This window comes from Mus caroli, unplaced genomic scaffold (genome assembly GCF_978045245.1).
Source record: "Mus caroli unplaced genomic scaffold, Mus_caroli_1 scaffold_10, whole genome shotgun sequence".
Lineage (NCBI taxonomy): Eukaryota > Metazoa > Chordata > Mammalia > Rodentia > Muridae > Mus > Mus caroli.
This window is the reverse complement of record NW_028227265.1, coordinates 52281935-52298848: the sequence shown is the minus strand read 5'-3', so window position 1 is coordinate 52298848 and position 16914 is coordinate 52281935. Positions and strand designations below refer to the sequence as shown.

The window sequence follows — 16914 nt, the reverse complement described above, 5'->3', positions numbered from 1 at the left end:
CTGTACCTCCAGGAATACTGGAAACATAGCACTCCTTTAGAGGGTATCCCACTTCAATATCCAGGATTTACTCCCAACGTGGTAGCACCCACTTTTGAGACACTGGTTGCTGGAGCTGCATTGTTCATTGACTTAACTAGAAGGTCTCTAAACAAGGTTTCTAAGCAAAGAGAGATTGACCACTCCCTCTGTAACCAGTCCATCTTTTAAGGACTGAACTGAAATCCTGACAACCTGCGCTTGTTTACACAGGCAAGAAGAAACACCCAAACTCGCATCTACTCAAGCTGCCGACTGTAGCCATGGATGTACTGATTACACACATTCCCTCATGCTCAAAGCTGGAGGGAAAGAGCTGGTGCAGACCGCTGAGACAATGTGTCCAAAGGGAGCACCAAGCCACGATTCAATCTCCAGTCTATGCCCCTCCCTCCTCATCCCCCCACACCCCATCCCACCCAACCCCCACCCTGGCCAAGAAGAGGTGAGGGAAAAGACAGTTACAAACAGCTGAAGCCAAAAGACAGAATGTTTCTTCCTCTGCAGGTCTCCTAACAGAGCAGTGTTCCCATCTTAGTGAGGTAGAACCAACTGCTCACTTCAGTGCGCTACAATTTCCTCTCATCTTTCTAACTCATGCATGATCCATGAGGCCCCAGGTCATAGAGAAGTATGTGCCATGAGATAGTCAATCCGGCTGGTTCCAATAACACCGTAGTTTAGACAATTGCAGGAACGAGCTGGTAAAGATTCTGGTGGCTCTTGGCTCTGTGGGCACACGCACAATCCAAAGTGAGCCAATTCCTTAGAAACAAAGAATAGGAAATAAGAGGAACCGTGAGTTCCAATGGGGAAGTGCAATCTGATGAGACGGGAGAGTCACACATGACAATGAGTCGGCAGAGAGGACACTGACTCATGGGACAAGACGGCTTCTCCCAAAAAGGGTTTCAAGTCTCCTGGCCATATCAGTCACACTCATACCACGATTATGAGTTACGTTTATCATGGATATAATTCCTTAAGTATTCTAGATATGCAAATATGAATCCCCAACCAGGACATTCCTGACAGCAAGATTTACAATAGCACGCATACCTGACTAAACTTATACAACAAAAGGATGATGAATTAAATGAAAATATTACCATCATTTTCAAAGAGAAAAGGAAACCTTTGTAAAATAAGTAATGGGCAACTTTTGGTTTTGTGTAGTTTTGTATCAGGTTTTCGGAGGCAGGGTTTGTCTAACCTTGGTTGTCCTAAAGTTGGCCTCTAACCCATAGACATCCACCTGCCTCTAACTCCCAAGTGCTGGGATTAAAGGCATGTCCCACTACGCCTCACACTGTCATGGACAGCTTTTAAAGCAAAGTAAGAACTTTATGAAGTAAGCTCTTCATGAAGAACTGTTAGATTTTTCCCACTGTATGTATTCCTGCCAACAGAGTCATAGAAAAATGTGTCACTTTCTCTGGGGGAGGAGAACTGACTACACATTTGTTATTATACACGTGACTTGTAAACAGAAAGCATAGACCGTCAAGTGGTTTATACCATTTATGATGTAAATTCACATTCATAAGCAACGTTCAACAAGAGTTGTATAGTCAGTCACGGAGAAGCCCACAGTTAAAGAGTGTACGATCAGTCATGGAGGAACACAGCAGGAATGAAGCAAGCCATAGCACAGTGCTGCCCACGTGGGGTGGACACTGCCACTCAGTTAACCCTTTCTGGAAACACCCCCACAGACAAGCCTAAAGTTGGGTCTCCTGCGCAATTCCAAATCCTATCAGGGTGACAATGAAAACCAACCATCACACTAGATGGTGATGCTGGCCTGGACACCATGCTCAAAGAACACCTGCTGTGGAACACACAGAAGAAGGAACACTACCAAAGAGCAAAAAACATTCGTTTACTTTAATATTACTTCAGTAACATTATAAAACATTTCTATAGAAAAAAGTTATAGTTTAGAATAAAAACCAAGTGTCAACCACCAAAGTGGTTATAGCAGAACTCAGAAAATACGTGTGTGTGTGTGTGTGTGTGTGTGTAATACATAAAGGTGGACAGGTTGCCCTGCCCAGACCTCCTGTGTCTAAGGTGCCTCTGGGCGCCCCTGGAAAGCTCCACCTTCTGTCTCCCCCACGCACTGTTCCTGCATCTTTTCTAACCCTCTGGTCCAAACCCCAACTCTGGTTTGCCAGGATGCTCAGAAACTGAATCCTCACTTACAGGCTGGCAAGAAAACAAAACTCAGTCTGTCCAAAGGATTTACTCAGAGAAGCAAATACAGTACACAGGGCTTTTTAGAGATGCTCATAAATGCTGTCGCACTATTTTAAAAGTCCCTAGACTCCTGGACAGCTGCCCACCTCGGATAAGCACAGCATGTCCTGTCAGGCCACACAGAACATCGCAGGAATGCTGGCAGCTCCCCTCAGACAGCATGCACACAGGCAACCCTGCCAGTTCTGGCCTCTTACTATGTCCAGCTCAGCTCCCTAGTTTAGGTGTCTTCACTTCCACAGTCAGGGTCAGAAACACTACAAGAAAAAATTACGCACCTCAAAACCCTGTCCTGAAAAACACAGCACTGACAGCGCTGAGCGCATCCGCTCAAGAAGACCAAATGTTTGGGTGTGAAAGCAAACAGTGACTTCGTTTCCTAAACTGGTACTCTGCCTGCTTCCTTTTCCAGTGAGTCACAGATTTCAGTTCATAGTTTTGCTGGATGCCAGGGACTGAATCTTCACACTGAGCACCCTCTATACTGAGCCACACCCATAAACTCTGTATTAATAGCAACAGAGGAGTGCAGGGGACACTCAAACACACACTTCACTCTCCTTGAAATGGAAGCAGTTTCCCTCTCAAGAAGGACGCTGCCTTTCAGCTCATCTGTGCTTAACTGACTAACTGATGTAGGCCGACTCTGCACTGACCTCTCCAGGATCCCCACTGCCTCTGGTACTGCAGAATTACTGAGCACACAGGCTTTTGACCACTTCCCCTAGTGGGTACCCACCTACTCAAGAGACAGAACTGTGTCACACTGTCACAACCCAGCACTGGGCATGTAGCAAGCACATAGTGGTATTTGCTAAACTAAAGACATGTGGCCCTGCTTAGGTCTGGAGTAGGCATATGAACATGCTGCTGACAGCTTAAACAGATAGGGAGTTGGTAGCCGACTTCCAAACAGATGACTTTACCTGCTAAAGCCTAAAGTCCCACAAAAAAACTTATTCAGGAAAGAAAGAAAGAAAGAAAGAAAGAAAGAAAGAAAGAAAGAAAGAAAGAAAGAAAGAAAGAAAGAAAGAAAGGAAGAAAGGAAGGAAGAGAGAGAGAGAGAAGAAAAAGAGAAAAAGAAAAAGAAAAAGAAAAAGAAAAAGAAAAAGAAAAAGAAAAAGAAAAAGAAAAAGAAAAAGAAAAAGAAAAACTTTCTACAATATTTAGCATTTGTAGCTGCTTGTATTACAAATGCCAATATGTTCCCCCAAAACTGATTGGGTGGGAAGGTCTGCACTTAGCTTCTGGGAACCTGCCCCCAGTTGGTTCTGATTGGTAAATAAAGATGTCAACAGCCAATAGCTGTGGAGGAGAGACAGAGGAGGGATTTTAGAATTTCCCAGGTCCAGAGGAGAGAGGAAGAGAGAAGGGAGGGGAGGGGAAGGGAGGGGAGGAGACGGAGACAGAGACAGAGACAGAGACAGAGACAGAGACAGAGACAGAGACAGAGACAGAGACAGACAGAGACAGACAGATCCTCCATGCAGGGAGAGTGTGGAAGAGGGGAGAATGGCCATGCCTGAGAATGGTGCAGGACAGAGAGGCATGGCCGCCATGTGGAGTACCGGGAGAGCTCGGCTCAGAGCTGCCCACCTGGGTCCAGGGCAACAAAAACAGAACATAGAAGTAGTAATTAGTAACTTGGGATATTCAGCAGGAGATAGGTTAACTACGCAGAGGTTAGGCAGTGGCCCAGCTATTGTGTTGTTCAAGGCATGATAAAATATAAAGGCTATGTGTGTGTGTGTGTGTGTGTGTGTGTGTGTGTCTTTCTTCCAGGAACATAAACCATTGAGGCCAGTAGTGAACCCCAAAACAGGATTTACTTTTTAATAATTAATACTACAGGCATTGGGTTTTTTTTTCCTTCCACAGATTTTAATTTTCTTCCTCTTCCTGATTAAACTACTCCCTGTCCCCGCACAGCTTCCCTGCCTCCTGCAGCCTCTGGCCTTGCTGCCCCCCTCTAGCCAGCCATACTTCAGACCTTTGCCTATTCTGATTATCTTGCTAATTACCAGTTATTCCCCAGGACCACACTCAAAGTTCCTCGAGGTGGGTATCTGTTCTTTGTGCGCTCCAATGACACAATCATATCTTCATAAGCTTTGGGAAGGTTTTAAAGACTCAGGGAGCCATGATGATTCCATCCAATGTCCGTGCATCACAAGAAGTAATCACTAGCAAGGGTATACAGAGGACCACTTAACACCAATGTGGTGAAACTGCGCTGGCCTTTCAACTTTTATTAATTCCATTGCAGTGCCCTATGGTGACTCAGGAGAGAATCAGTTCACTGCATGGGGTAGTGCCTGCCTATAGCCTTGGCACTCAGTAGGCTGTATGTGGTGGTACACACTTGTGCCCCGGCACTATAAATCTGAAGCTATTTAGAAATGTATAATCAAATGAAATTAATTTGAATGAGGATTCTGAGAAACCAGCTACTACTGTGAGGGACACAGAAAGGAACGAATCGGATTTTGAATTGCTTTCTAGAATAAAGGCATGCCGTGGCTATTGTTAAAGTGGCAACTTCCTGAGATACGAGCTGAGGTATTTGTACTTGAAATGTATATATTTGTACATGAGATGTCACGATGCCAGGCTGCCAATCAAAACAGCAGCAGAATTAGGAATACAGGAGAAACAGGATCAGATGTGGCACTGGGTGCTGAGTCATGTAATTTAACACCATATTCTTGTTCTGGGGTGCCCGTGGCTGTCTCCCACTGCTTCTTCCAGCAGCTACCCCTCTTCTCAAGCATCACTTTTGAGGGGTAGGTTTGTTTGTTTGTTTGTTTTGTTTTGTTTTTGTTTGGGGGGGTTGAGTGGTTGATTTTTTTGTTTGTTTGTTTGTTTTGGGTTGTTTTGTTTTGTTTTAACCCAAGATAGGGTTTCTCTGTGTAGCTCTGGCTGTCTTAGAACTCTCTCTGTCAAGCAGGCTGGCCTCAAATTCAGAGATCCACCTGGTTCTGGCTCCCGAAAAGGCATGCAGGACCCTGCAGACACAATCCTATTCTCGCATCTGCCTGCACCAGGAACCCAACCTCATTCCCTCATTCGCCTCAGTCAGAGCACTGTCAGCTGCCTCCAAAGCTGAAGATTAAATCACAGCCAGCTAACAGAATCTCTAGGGACCGAGAAATCTCCATCGGAGTTCAAGACCACATTTCAATTTCTTCATCTCATCAGTTCACTCCAAGGAATACAGAAACAGACCATCAAGGCAGAAAGTGGTCACATAGTTTTTCCATAAAAGTCCCAACTCCAGCCCCACTCTGTGGGGAAGACCGCCAACAGTTCTCCGTGAGACAGCCCTCCACACAGAACCTCTCTGCCGCAGCTCACCTACAGCTCCCGCCCATCTGCTCTCAACTGTAGCCCTTTCCTATCTGCTGGCACACTGGGTGTCCACTCCCTGCTAGCATGTCAACTGTGACTGCAGGCACTCTGCAGTGTGTCTTCGTGAGAAGACGTATCATGGCCACGGCTACTCTTATGAAGTTAAACATTAAGCTGGGGCTAGCTTATCATTCAGAGGTTTAGATCATCATCATCATGGTATCGTGCAGCCAGACCGGTACTGGAGCTGAGAGTTCTACATCTTGATCCACAGTCAGCAGAAGTGACTGTATGCCATACTGGGCATAGCCTGAGCATAGCAGACCTCAAAGCCTGACTCTCCAGTGACACACTTCCTCCAGCAAGGCCACACCTTATAACAGTGCCACTCCCTATGGACCAAGCATTCAAACACCTGAGTCTATGGGAGCCGTACATACTCAAGCCATAGCTACCAAGCCCTCAGATTTCAACCAATAAGAACATAAAAGATCAATGACAATTGGCCACATCCTTGGGATCCCAGAAAAGAATGACTAAACGCCAAAGGAAGTTGCACACACACACACACTCCTTATATAATATAAACCAAGATGCTTCATTACCAGCCCACACCCCCATGTCTCCACACTGTGTAGAAAGGTGATGTCATGGCACTAACTGTGATCTAATGTCATATTTAGTCTTCACTAATAGCTAAGAAATTAGTGACTATAACATTATACAAACACTAGTTGAGCCTGTCAGTGCATGCTGGGAAAAGTCCATGTGATCATGCTATCTTCACATACACACCATGAAATTCCAAGTATGTTATGTGTACATGTTCATATGTGTACACACCTGCTGCAGACACACACAGATGTGTGGAAAGGCCAAAGGTTAACAAGCAGCTGTCCTCCTCAGCAGCTGTCTTCCTCTGTTCCCTTTCTCCACCTTCATTTCTCCTCAGACAGAGCCTCACTGAACCTGGAGCTCGGCTCCTCAGTCAGACTCTCTAGCTGGAAGCCCCAGGATGTCCCTGGCTTCCCTCTCTGGTGCAAGGCTACATGTGCACTCTGCCGCATCCCTAGCCCTGTGCACACTGCCACATCCCTGGCCCTGTGCACACTGCCGCATCCCTAGCCTTCTTACATGGGTTGGGGAAGCCAAACTTGAATCATTATGCTTGTGTGGCAGGCACGTTACCAAATGAGACACCTTCTCAGCTCCCTCCATGCAATTCTTAACATCTAGAAAATATCTCAGAATGTAGGGCACAGTGCAAATTGTGAGATTTTAGAAAACATGGCTGTGTTACTTTTAAAATCAAAATTAATTCTACCCCTAGAATCCTGTCCCAGTGTAAATACAGCTGACAGACACTCAGCTGGGTACCACCTGGGAGATCCAAAGCATGCAGGAAGCTGGCTACACAGTAAGTGGAGAAGCTCAGGGCTCCATCCCCTACTTCACAAAGTGATCTCGGGCAGACCATGTGGATCAGTTTCTCCGTTCATAAAACAGGGTGGGGTAACTCTCTCCTTTATAGACCGACATGCAATCCAAAGACTTGAAGTAAACCGCTGAGAGCCACGGACAGGCATGAGAAACCACATTCAATACCACCAGCCCTGTTGGATCTGAGCCCCCTCACACGTCAACCTAATCTAGGCAGTGTTCACTCTGAAGTATCAAGAACAGTAGTTTACTTCACTGTTTTGTGCGGGGTACTGAACTCAGTGTCTTCTGCAAGCTCTAATTATTTTAAAGCATAGGCATCAATGAAAACAGTATGTGGAAACCCAGTGGTAATCAGACCAAGAGTCTGTGTAACTGGAAAAGACACACAAACTTACAAGAAAGAAGAAGATCTCTGAAACCCTTGACACTCCATTGCTGAGTTCACGAGGTATGGAGCAAAGGGCCAGGCCCTCGGAGCACACTGAATGGAGAAGTGGCTCTCCTTAGAGCCAGGTCACCTCACCTCACTGTAGAGAGGAGCTTCAGGGACATCCAGACCTGAGCTCTGGCCACCCTCACAAGACAAGAAATCCAGACATATGGCTCAAAAAGCATCCTTCCGCTCTCTCAGTCCTGCCTTCAGCTTTAGGGTAACATACATGTAAGTCAAAAGGCTCTTGCTAACACAAAGCACAAGTGCCGCCCAGCCTTCGGCTGCATAATGAAGACAGAAACTTCAGCAGAGAGGTCCAGAACCTTGACCAAGAACTCAGCACATAACCACCATGGACCCAGAAATCAGAGCTCAGAAAACTCCGCCCCCTCAAAGCACTAAGTACATCAAAACTTCTGTCAGACTCGGCTCCACAGCCCACACTGTCCCCTCGTGGAAATCTGGTAATCCATAAATGTGCATCCCTGCTACTCACCATGATTTCTCTCTGCTCTTCCAGATTCTTCAGAAAGTTAGAAAATTCCCGTAAGGAGGCATCTGTAAGGAGAAAGGCGTGAGTCCATGCTGGGCAAGGCAGAGGGAAGCAATGCGGTCCCCCTGCATTCCTTACCTATGCACCGTTCATCGTCAGTCTCAGCATCGCCGATGAACTCGAACTTGAAGTCTCTGAGCGAGTGAGCGAACTTCCTCTGGGCAGCTGACAGACCTAGGAAGAAAGGCACACTGGTGAAGGCTGAGGACCACCGAAGCTGCATTTCTGTTAGAACAAGAATGGTGCTCCACTAAGAACTCAAAAAGCCACAGCCCACCCCTGAGGCCCTCCATCTGACACATGCCCTCCCACAGCCTGTCCTCCCACAGCCCAGCACGGAGAAGCCACCGTCCCTCCCCTCCCCTCCCCACCTCCTGCAGCTGATCACTGTGCATCTTTCCGCACATTCCTCTCTCCTCAATCAGATCAGAGTGTATCCCAAAGTTCACAAGACAATCCGGAGCACCCATCAGACAGCACTCCTCTAGGTCAGTAAGGTCTGGGCGGCCAGCCGGGTGCTTTGAACTGATCACCACCATCACCATTACACCTCAACAACAGAGAAAATGAGAGAGAGGGGGAGGGAGGGACGGAAGGCGGGAAATCCAGTCCAAGCCAACCAAGGAAACCAGAAAATTCAAATTAAACATGTTCACTGAAAGTAGCACTACAGAGGTAACTTATAATAATCTTAAAGACTATGATTGAGTCATCACTTACAAAGCATATTAATAGTAAACAACTCTCCAGAAGAGCTACAGGACCCACCGCCTCCACTTTCCATGGCAGGTCATGTATGGGCTATGAGCCACGCGGCTTGGTGGAGCACACGTGCTCAGCACACACAGGGTTCTGCCACGACCACTTCCGAAGGGAAAGCTGACTAATGCTGACTAGGGTAAAAACGCTAGAGACGGCTGAAACTAAGCGCACAGCCACAAAGTAGAAATAACTACTTTATAGCATGAACTTTATTTTTTAAAAAAATGGGCAAAACATGCATCTCACAAAAGGAAGTGAAAGGAATTAAAGTGGTCTGCGGCGGCCCGTGTGAAGAGGCTCCGCCATCAGTGGTCAGGAAACGGAAAACAAAACCTCAGGAGAGCTGTCACCTAACTGCCAAAGCCGTGAGAGGAAACAAATTCCTCACTGCCCAACTTGGCATGATTATGTCTGCTGTTTGGCCATTTCAAGTAAATTGGATGAACTCCTACGACCCAGAGGTCCTGGTAAGTTTCCAAGATAAAACTCTTGCACGTGGATATTTGCAGACGTGCAAGAGAAAACTCTCGGCATGACTCATCCTGTCATATGAGTTGGGGGAATATCTGCTAACAACAGCACAAAAAAAAAAAAAAAAAAAAAAAAAAACCCAAAAAACAAAAAACCTACTATGTAGTCAACAGTGTGACGTGCAGACAACTGAACACAGAGGAACACCTCATGATTGGGAGAGAAAGAAGAAGGCTCCTCCTGTAATGCAGAGATGATGGACGGATGTGTCTTCTATTTCATGCCAGCACTTATTTTAAGTATTGGTGGAATGCAGCCTCACTTTTTTTGTTGTTTTTGTTTTTTTGTTTTTCGAGACAGGGTTTCTCTGTGTAGCCCTGGCTGTCCTGGAACTCACTCTGTAGACCAGGCTGGCCTCAAAGTCACAGAGATCCGCCTGCCTCTGCCTCCCAAGTGCTGGGATTAAAGGTGTGCGTCACCACTTTTAACAACTCCATTATTCATTTTGCAAACGTTCTCAGTCAGAACACAGAGCCAGACGTGGTGGCGCGTGCCTGTATCCCCAGCACTTGGGAGATGGGGAAAAGACAGACAAACTGGGCTAACAGAGAGACTCCCTCATAACCCACCCCAGCCCTAACAAAGAAGAGCCACACACCCGTCAGTCCAGTCGTATTTGTGTGAATGCATTTAAATTGCTAAAAATGCTCCTTTGAGGGCTGGAGAGATGGCTTGGTGGTTAGGAGCACTGCCTGTTCTTCCAAGGGACCAGGGTTCACTTCCCAGTCACTCACATGGCAGCTCACAACGGTCTGTAACTCCAGTTTCAGAGCCTCCTACAACCCACCCACACATAATCGGAGGCAAAACAGCAATGCACATAAAATACGAATAGATAAGTCATTTTTTAAAAAGCGTTCCTTTGACTCTGGGTATTTGCATTACTGTACTTGGTGCTGTTACCTTAATGTCCACACCGAACCCAAAAAGAGCAAAGGTCCTTCCTTCATTCAAGGACAGTATGTTGTATGGACAGAACTAAATGTTCTAGAATGACATTTTTAAATAAACTCTTCATGTTACTTGAAAAGTAAATTAATTTAGGGTATATTTGCACAGATAATCTGGCACCTCTCTCCCATACATAATGCCTTAGTAGGCTAAGTATTGAGGGTTTTGTTTTTTTTTTTTCTCCTTTTAACATGTAAGAATGCTCCTGGCTCCTTTCCATTCCTGTTGATCTCTTTCTAGTGCCAGGGTTCATGTTTGTATCACATAAGCATGTGACCGCATCAAACTGCATTCCTTTAATAATTAATAATCACACATGATTGTTTTCCCATTACCTAGTACGTTTTAGCTTTCCTTTTTCTGTTTGAGGTGAGGAAGGGACCCTTAGGCTGATCAGATATCTCAGACATTCACCAAAGTCCCATCCTGACCCCACTCTAACTTTCAAGACGTTTGACATTAGTCCCAGGTCCTTTGCCTAGGTTCTATTTCTCATGATTGGTGGCCAAGCGGAACCGTGTCACTAGACAGAAAAACTAACTGGTCAGGTCACGCAGATTAAAAACCCTGACAGTTTCATCACTGAGAATGGTAAGTATTTGAATCTACTCCCGGCCAGGTTCCTATCCTGAAGCACGTGACCGCGACACCCCACTAAGAGGATCACAACTGGCCATGTAGCATAGAGCCTAAAGCATGCTAATGAGGTATCTGAATAGGCCCTGGATGTCCAGCCAATGAGCTTCCCTTCCCAGACATCCCTTGCTACAGAAGGTATTTAATCTCTGTTCTCCCTGGGTAAGCCTATGCATCCTTTTCCTCCATGAACAAACAGTTTGGACAAGCAAGGGCGGTCTCTCTCACCAAGGACTGCCATTGGGGAAAGCCTTCCTCATTCAGAGCCAAGCCTAACTCTCCTGAACTCTGGACACTCACCCTCCCATGACCCTCCCATGATCCTCCCATGACTCATCCTAGGCCCACAGCCCATTCTCAACTCTTCAGGGTTCCCAGTGTTGCCTGGGTGCCCAGGAGTTTGAGAACCAAAGCCTCGGCCTTGGCCTGCACTGTTTGACACCTGGAGAAGCACAGGCTGGGACCCCTATCTCAGCTAGCATTTCACCTCCCGGAGCAACATCCTGACAGCCCAGTGAAGAGGCAAACGCAGACCCCCAGCGCTTCACTGTTGGCAGGTGGGTGGCGGCACTTCTGAGAATCACGTGTTGGAGTTTCAGCCAGCATTGTTGCTTAATTTGTGTATTTTCTCTGAAATGGTGGACAGTGCTTTTAAGGTTTTCTATACAAAACACCTCCTACCAAGTGTGACAACTTAACTTCCTCTTTCATAAGATGAATGTCTTGCTGCTTTTGCTTGCCTGAGGACTCCAAGGCTTCCAGCAGTAAAGTGGACACAGTCAACAGCTCTGAATTGTTCTGACCTTAGACCTCAGTCAGCATTTCCTGAGTACAGTGACAGCTTGTCGCCTAGCATCCATAGTACACTATACATACTTTCTATAATCGAATGTTTGCCATTGATTTTTACCAAGAAAAAATATCGACTTTTATCAAGTGCTTCTTCTATACAAAGAATTATATGGTTTTGTTCTTCATTCTATTGACTTAATATACACATTAATTTACATGTGCTGAACCATCCTTGTATGCTTGTCATGAATTCTACTTGATCATGGTCTATATCTTTGTAATGCGCTACAGACTGGGATTGGTAGTGTTTCGTTGAAGTCTGTGTATCTAGGTTCAAAGATATTATCCTACAGTTTTATTCTTTTCTTGAATCTCATTTTAATCATCTCTGTCTTCATGTAGACACGTGTGAATGCAGATGCGCATGCAAGGCCACAGTACAACTCCTGGGGGTCAGTTCTTTCCTGCCACTTTTGAGGATCCAAGAATCAGGATCCATGCACCGACACCTCTACCCATCGGGCCATCAAAGTCCACTGGTTCCTGTGTCCTGGCCTGGTATTGATATTAGAGTAATGTTGATCATGTGGAATACATTTAAAAGAATTCCTTCCTCATGAACTTTCTGGAATAACTGAAAACGTGGTCTTCATGGTTTTTTATAATAGTCTATAGAAATCCGCAATATAATAACTGCCTGGCCCTAGGGTTTAACAATTATTCATGTAATTTTACAGACAGATCTCACTTTCACAGCCCAAGTTGGCCTAAAACTCGTGGTGATCCTCCTGCATCAACTTCATGATACTGGAATTGCAGGAATGAGTCACCACACCGAGCTCCTGGATGATTTCTAATTATTGACTCAATCTGTGGTGGCCTGGCCCGCGGGATGTGGCACTAACTGGAGGAGGTGTAGCCTTGTTCGAGGAAGTGTGTCCTTGTGGAGATGGGGCTCTGAGATCTCATTCAAACGCTCAAGTCTGGCTGGTGTGATGCAGAGTCACCTCCTGGACACCTTTGGATCAAGAGGTATTTCCCTTTGGATCAAGGTAAAACCCTTGGCTTCTACAGCACCGTGTCTGCCTGGATGCTGCCATGCTTCCCACCACGATGATAATGGACTGAACCTCTGAAACTGTAAGCCAGCCCCAAGTAAATGTTTGCTTTTATAAGAGTTGCCTTGGTCATGGTGTCTCTTCACAGCAATGGAACCCCAACTAAGACACACTCAGTACTGATCTGTTCACAGGTTTTCTATTTCTTGATAGTTAAACTGTGAGAACTGCATATGTCCAGATTATCTGCTAACTGTGTCTGTTCAGGTTTCCTCCTTCATGACTTCATCTTGGTAGATATATGTGTCCAGGAATTTTCATGTTTCTCTCAATTATCAGTTATTGATAGGCATTTGTTCTTAACAACTGCCAAGAAATACCTCGGTTTACAATAGTGTTTGGAAAGCTCCAGGTTCCAGCACAACAGCCATGGCATGCCCTTGATGATTTTATTGAGAATAGTGTTTCTTTATAGCAGAGCCGTCTAGTTAAAGCCATGGAACTTACGAAGCTAGACACTGGTTGAAGCTGATGTAACGTCTCTCAGAATAGGCTTTTCCAAGAAATACTGAAGTTGTAAGTATGGCACCAGTCATGAAATGACTAAATACCCTGTTACAGTTTCTGTTGCTGTGATAAAATACTGACCTAAAACGGACTTGAGGAAGAAGTTTATAGTTCATCTTGAAGAAAATTCAGGGCAAGAACCCTGGGTAAGAACCTGGAGGCACAACTGAAGCAGAGGCCATGGAGTATTGCTGCTTTCTGGCTTGCAGTCCATGGTTGCTCAGCATGCTTTCACACATAACGCAGAACCACCTGCCAGAGGTGGGACTCCCTCCAGTGGACCAGGTACCCCCTTGTCAGTGAACAATCAAGAAATGAACCGGAGATACGTCCACAGGCCAATACAATGGAGGCAATTCCTTAATTGAGGTTTCCTCTTCCTAGAGGTCTAGGTTGAGTCAAGTTGAAAAAAACTAACTGGCACATACCTCTAAACTCCAACTTCTACTCTCAACGCCTGGAGCCCCTGTAGGATAAGCGAAGTTCCACCATCCTGAACTTGAAAAGAAAGTAAACAAACAATGCATGCGCTCTCAGTGTGCGGCTAGGTTATGTCAACTTGATGCAAGTTAGACACCAGAGAGGAAGAAACCTCAATTAAGAAATGCCTCTGTAAGATAGTGCTGCAGGCAAGCTGGTAGGGCATTTTCTTAGTAAGTGACTGATGGAAGAACACCCAGCCTATTGTGGGTAGTGCCACCCCTCAGCTGATGCTCCTGGGTTCTATGAAAAAGCAGGTTGAGTAAGCCATGGTAAGCAAGTCAGTAAGCAGTACTCCTTCATGGTTTCTGCATCAGCTCCTGCCTCCAGGTGCCTGCTTGAGTTCCTGTCCTGACTTCCTCTACTGATGAACAATGATATGGAAATGTGAGCCAAATAACCCTATCTCCTCAAATTGTTTTATCCATAGTGTTTCATCACACCAATAGAAACCCTAATTAGGATACTCAGTAAAACACATAAATTTTAGAAATTATATTGGTTCCAGCACCCTTTGTTAAGTGGAGAAATTGCACCTAGAAGCTTGCATTCCTTGGCCTAAAAAACGAGGTTGTCAATTATGCAAAGGTCTGCCAAGAAATCTGCCAACAAGGGAAGTACACGTTCAACCCAGAATCTAAAGTCACCGATGATTTATTTATAGAAGAACAAGGTTCAGATTCTAAGAACTCAATATCTTCATGCCAGATTCTTGCCAAGAAAATAATGCTGATGTTAATCCACGTAACTTGGAAGTAAAACAAAATTCTTCTAGGACTATGAACTGGCTTCAAACGTTCTTTCAAGTTTTCCCATTTGACAGCACCAGCAGCAGCACCTTACACTGTGGCTACAAGTAAGTAAATAGCTCATTTTGCAAGCTTTAAGAAAAGAAAATGGCGTAAGCGTCCTTATGAGCCCCAGCACACTCCTAAGCTGCTCTAAGCTGGTCTAGGCCTGAAGGCCACCATCAGAGACAGTGCTAGGAACAGCTCATGGGCCAACAGTATCTGGTGACAGCGAGCGGAAAGTGTTTCAGACCTTAACTTCCTAAACCTGACCAATGTGGGTCATCTCTGTACTAAGTTCTTATTCCCAGAATAAGCAGTATCTGAAGTCAAAGGAATGATGGGAAATGACAAGCTGATGAAGTACAGAGAAATCAGCTGAATGTATAGGGGAATACATGTCCCAAAACAAATACATATACCTGACGGAGAAAACATATACCTGACCTTAAAACCTAACATACCACTTACAAAGCAATCCACTAGCTATAAACACCCTTTGGCAGTCCCACTAGAAAGTCCACACTCAACAGCACCATCCAATCTCCCCTAAGCCACGTGCCATCCACATGCATTATACCCATTGCTCAGAGGTAAGGATCGACTGTGACCAGTGCTGAGTACAGACAGCACCTGACCACAGGTTCTTTGTTAAAAAGGATCTTCTAGTAAAAACAGCAAGAGCACACATGCATGATACACACACACAAAGATAAAACAGATAACCTGTATTGATGACCACAAATATAGTAGCCACACTATCTATCTATCTATTTATCTATCTATCTATCTATCTATCTATCTATACCAACATGTATTATCATCCCATTCACAGAGCTCATTAGTCTGTTTGGACAATTGGAAAACCAGTGAGTTAAGCCAAAGGTTTTGAGAGGGCTAAAATCAAGGTGCACAAAGGACGTTTTCTGAAGGTTCTAGGGTTCCAGCTTCTAGAGGGTGGCCACATTCCCCATGGCCATAAACTGCACCCCTCTTGACCTCTGTTTTCACTGCTGCTCTAGGACTCCTTAAGACCGACTGGAACTGTGTTTGGCCTTGGACCATCCAGAACCATCTCCTCGTTCTCAGGATCCATAATTTAGTCTCCTCTGCAAAGTCTTCCCTCAGAATCCTATTCAGTTCCCAAGGATCAAGATGAGTCATCACTGGAGGACCCTTACACTGGAAGGTGCTCCACTGCGCGTTATCAGTTCAGTTAACACAGTTCTGGGTGTTATTATGCACACACAACCCATTAGACAGATTCTCACCAACTTGCTCAAAATCATACAGCCAGGGGAAGTGACAGGCATAAAGGCTTACAGTGGAGAAGGCTGAAAAGCTTGCTCCACTGGTGGCTGCGTCCCAGAGAGGACCGTGATGAGGTTATATGCTTGCCCAATCCAAAACACCTGGCACATCTTCTCTTGACTGTCCAAGGAACAAAGGCATCACACTGGGTGACCAAATCAATGTCACACACCCATTCTAGGGGAACTCCAACAGGAATTCAGGCCTGTTCTTTCTCAGGCATGTCAGAACTGTTTGTGGTTTTGGCATCATTTCTGGAGGAGCAGGATGGCAGGAACAGGCACTCCTGAGTGTAAAAGCAACAACCCAACAAAGAGCAACAGAGCAAGGCAGCCAGGGCCTAGCATTCAAGTCTTTGCATGTCTGCCTGAAGATCAATGTGTTTGTCGGTAAAGAGACACGGTCAGGTTTTGGGGGGCAAAGGCGTGGGCCAATTCGTTCCCTCCTCCCCTTTATTTGCTCACTGTAAACAAAGATGGCTGAGAGGCCGCAAGCATTTATTATGGCAAGACTGCTTGATGAAAATTAGCTTCACGTGGCCACTCTAGAGTAGTACTAAATATAGGCTTTGAAATCTGGGGGTCCCACAAAGTTGCTCATTAGTTCTTATTTTCATTAAAGTTTTCATATGACTCTCTCACATGGGCTGGTTCTCTATTACACTTCTGATAACCATGGCCTCACAAATGCCTAAAAGCATTTGGATTTTCAAGTCCAGGCCTACCTTAAAAGATCTGGGGGTAGAAACTTGATCTCAGTGGCAACATAATTTAATCAACTACTTTATCACAGGAGAGAAATCAAAGACAGAACAAACTGGAGGCAGTTAGCTTCTGAAAGGGAGACAGCCATTCAGACGCACTGGCTTCACCTCAGACTGACTCAGGAGGTCAGGGATCTGGGGCAAGGGCCAGGCTTTCGCTATTTACAGATTTACCTTTTGTGAAAGTGTGTTGAGACGGG

At 45.4% G+C, this 16914-nt stretch overlaps 1 protein-coding gene and 1 long non-coding RNA gene across 5 annotated transcripts in view; one reads left to right on the top strand and one right to left on the bottom strand.

The window, feature by feature from the left end:
* Arhgap10 (Rho GTPase activating protein 10) overlaps positions 1-16914 on the bottom strand; it is a 262769-nt gene that overhangs the window by 180535 nt on the left and 65320 nt on the right. For all 4 annotated transcript variants that reach the window (XM_085843806.1, XM_085843807.1, XM_021169585.3 and 1 more), the window contains exons 2-3: positions 8154-8249; positions 8019-8080 (exon numbers count right to left, since the gene is read on the bottom strand). In XM_085843806.1, coding sequence (XP_085699932.1) covers positions 8019-8080; positions 8154-8249 — 158 coding nt within the window. The remainder of the gene's footprint in view (positions 1-8018; positions 8081-8153; positions 8250-16914) is intronic.
* Positions 11310-12922, top strand: LOC147002379 (uncharacterized). Its single transcript, XR_015048627.1, has 2 exons — positions 11310-11512; positions 12150-12922. It is a non-coding gene; the product is annotated as an uncharacterized LOC147002379 (long non-coding RNA).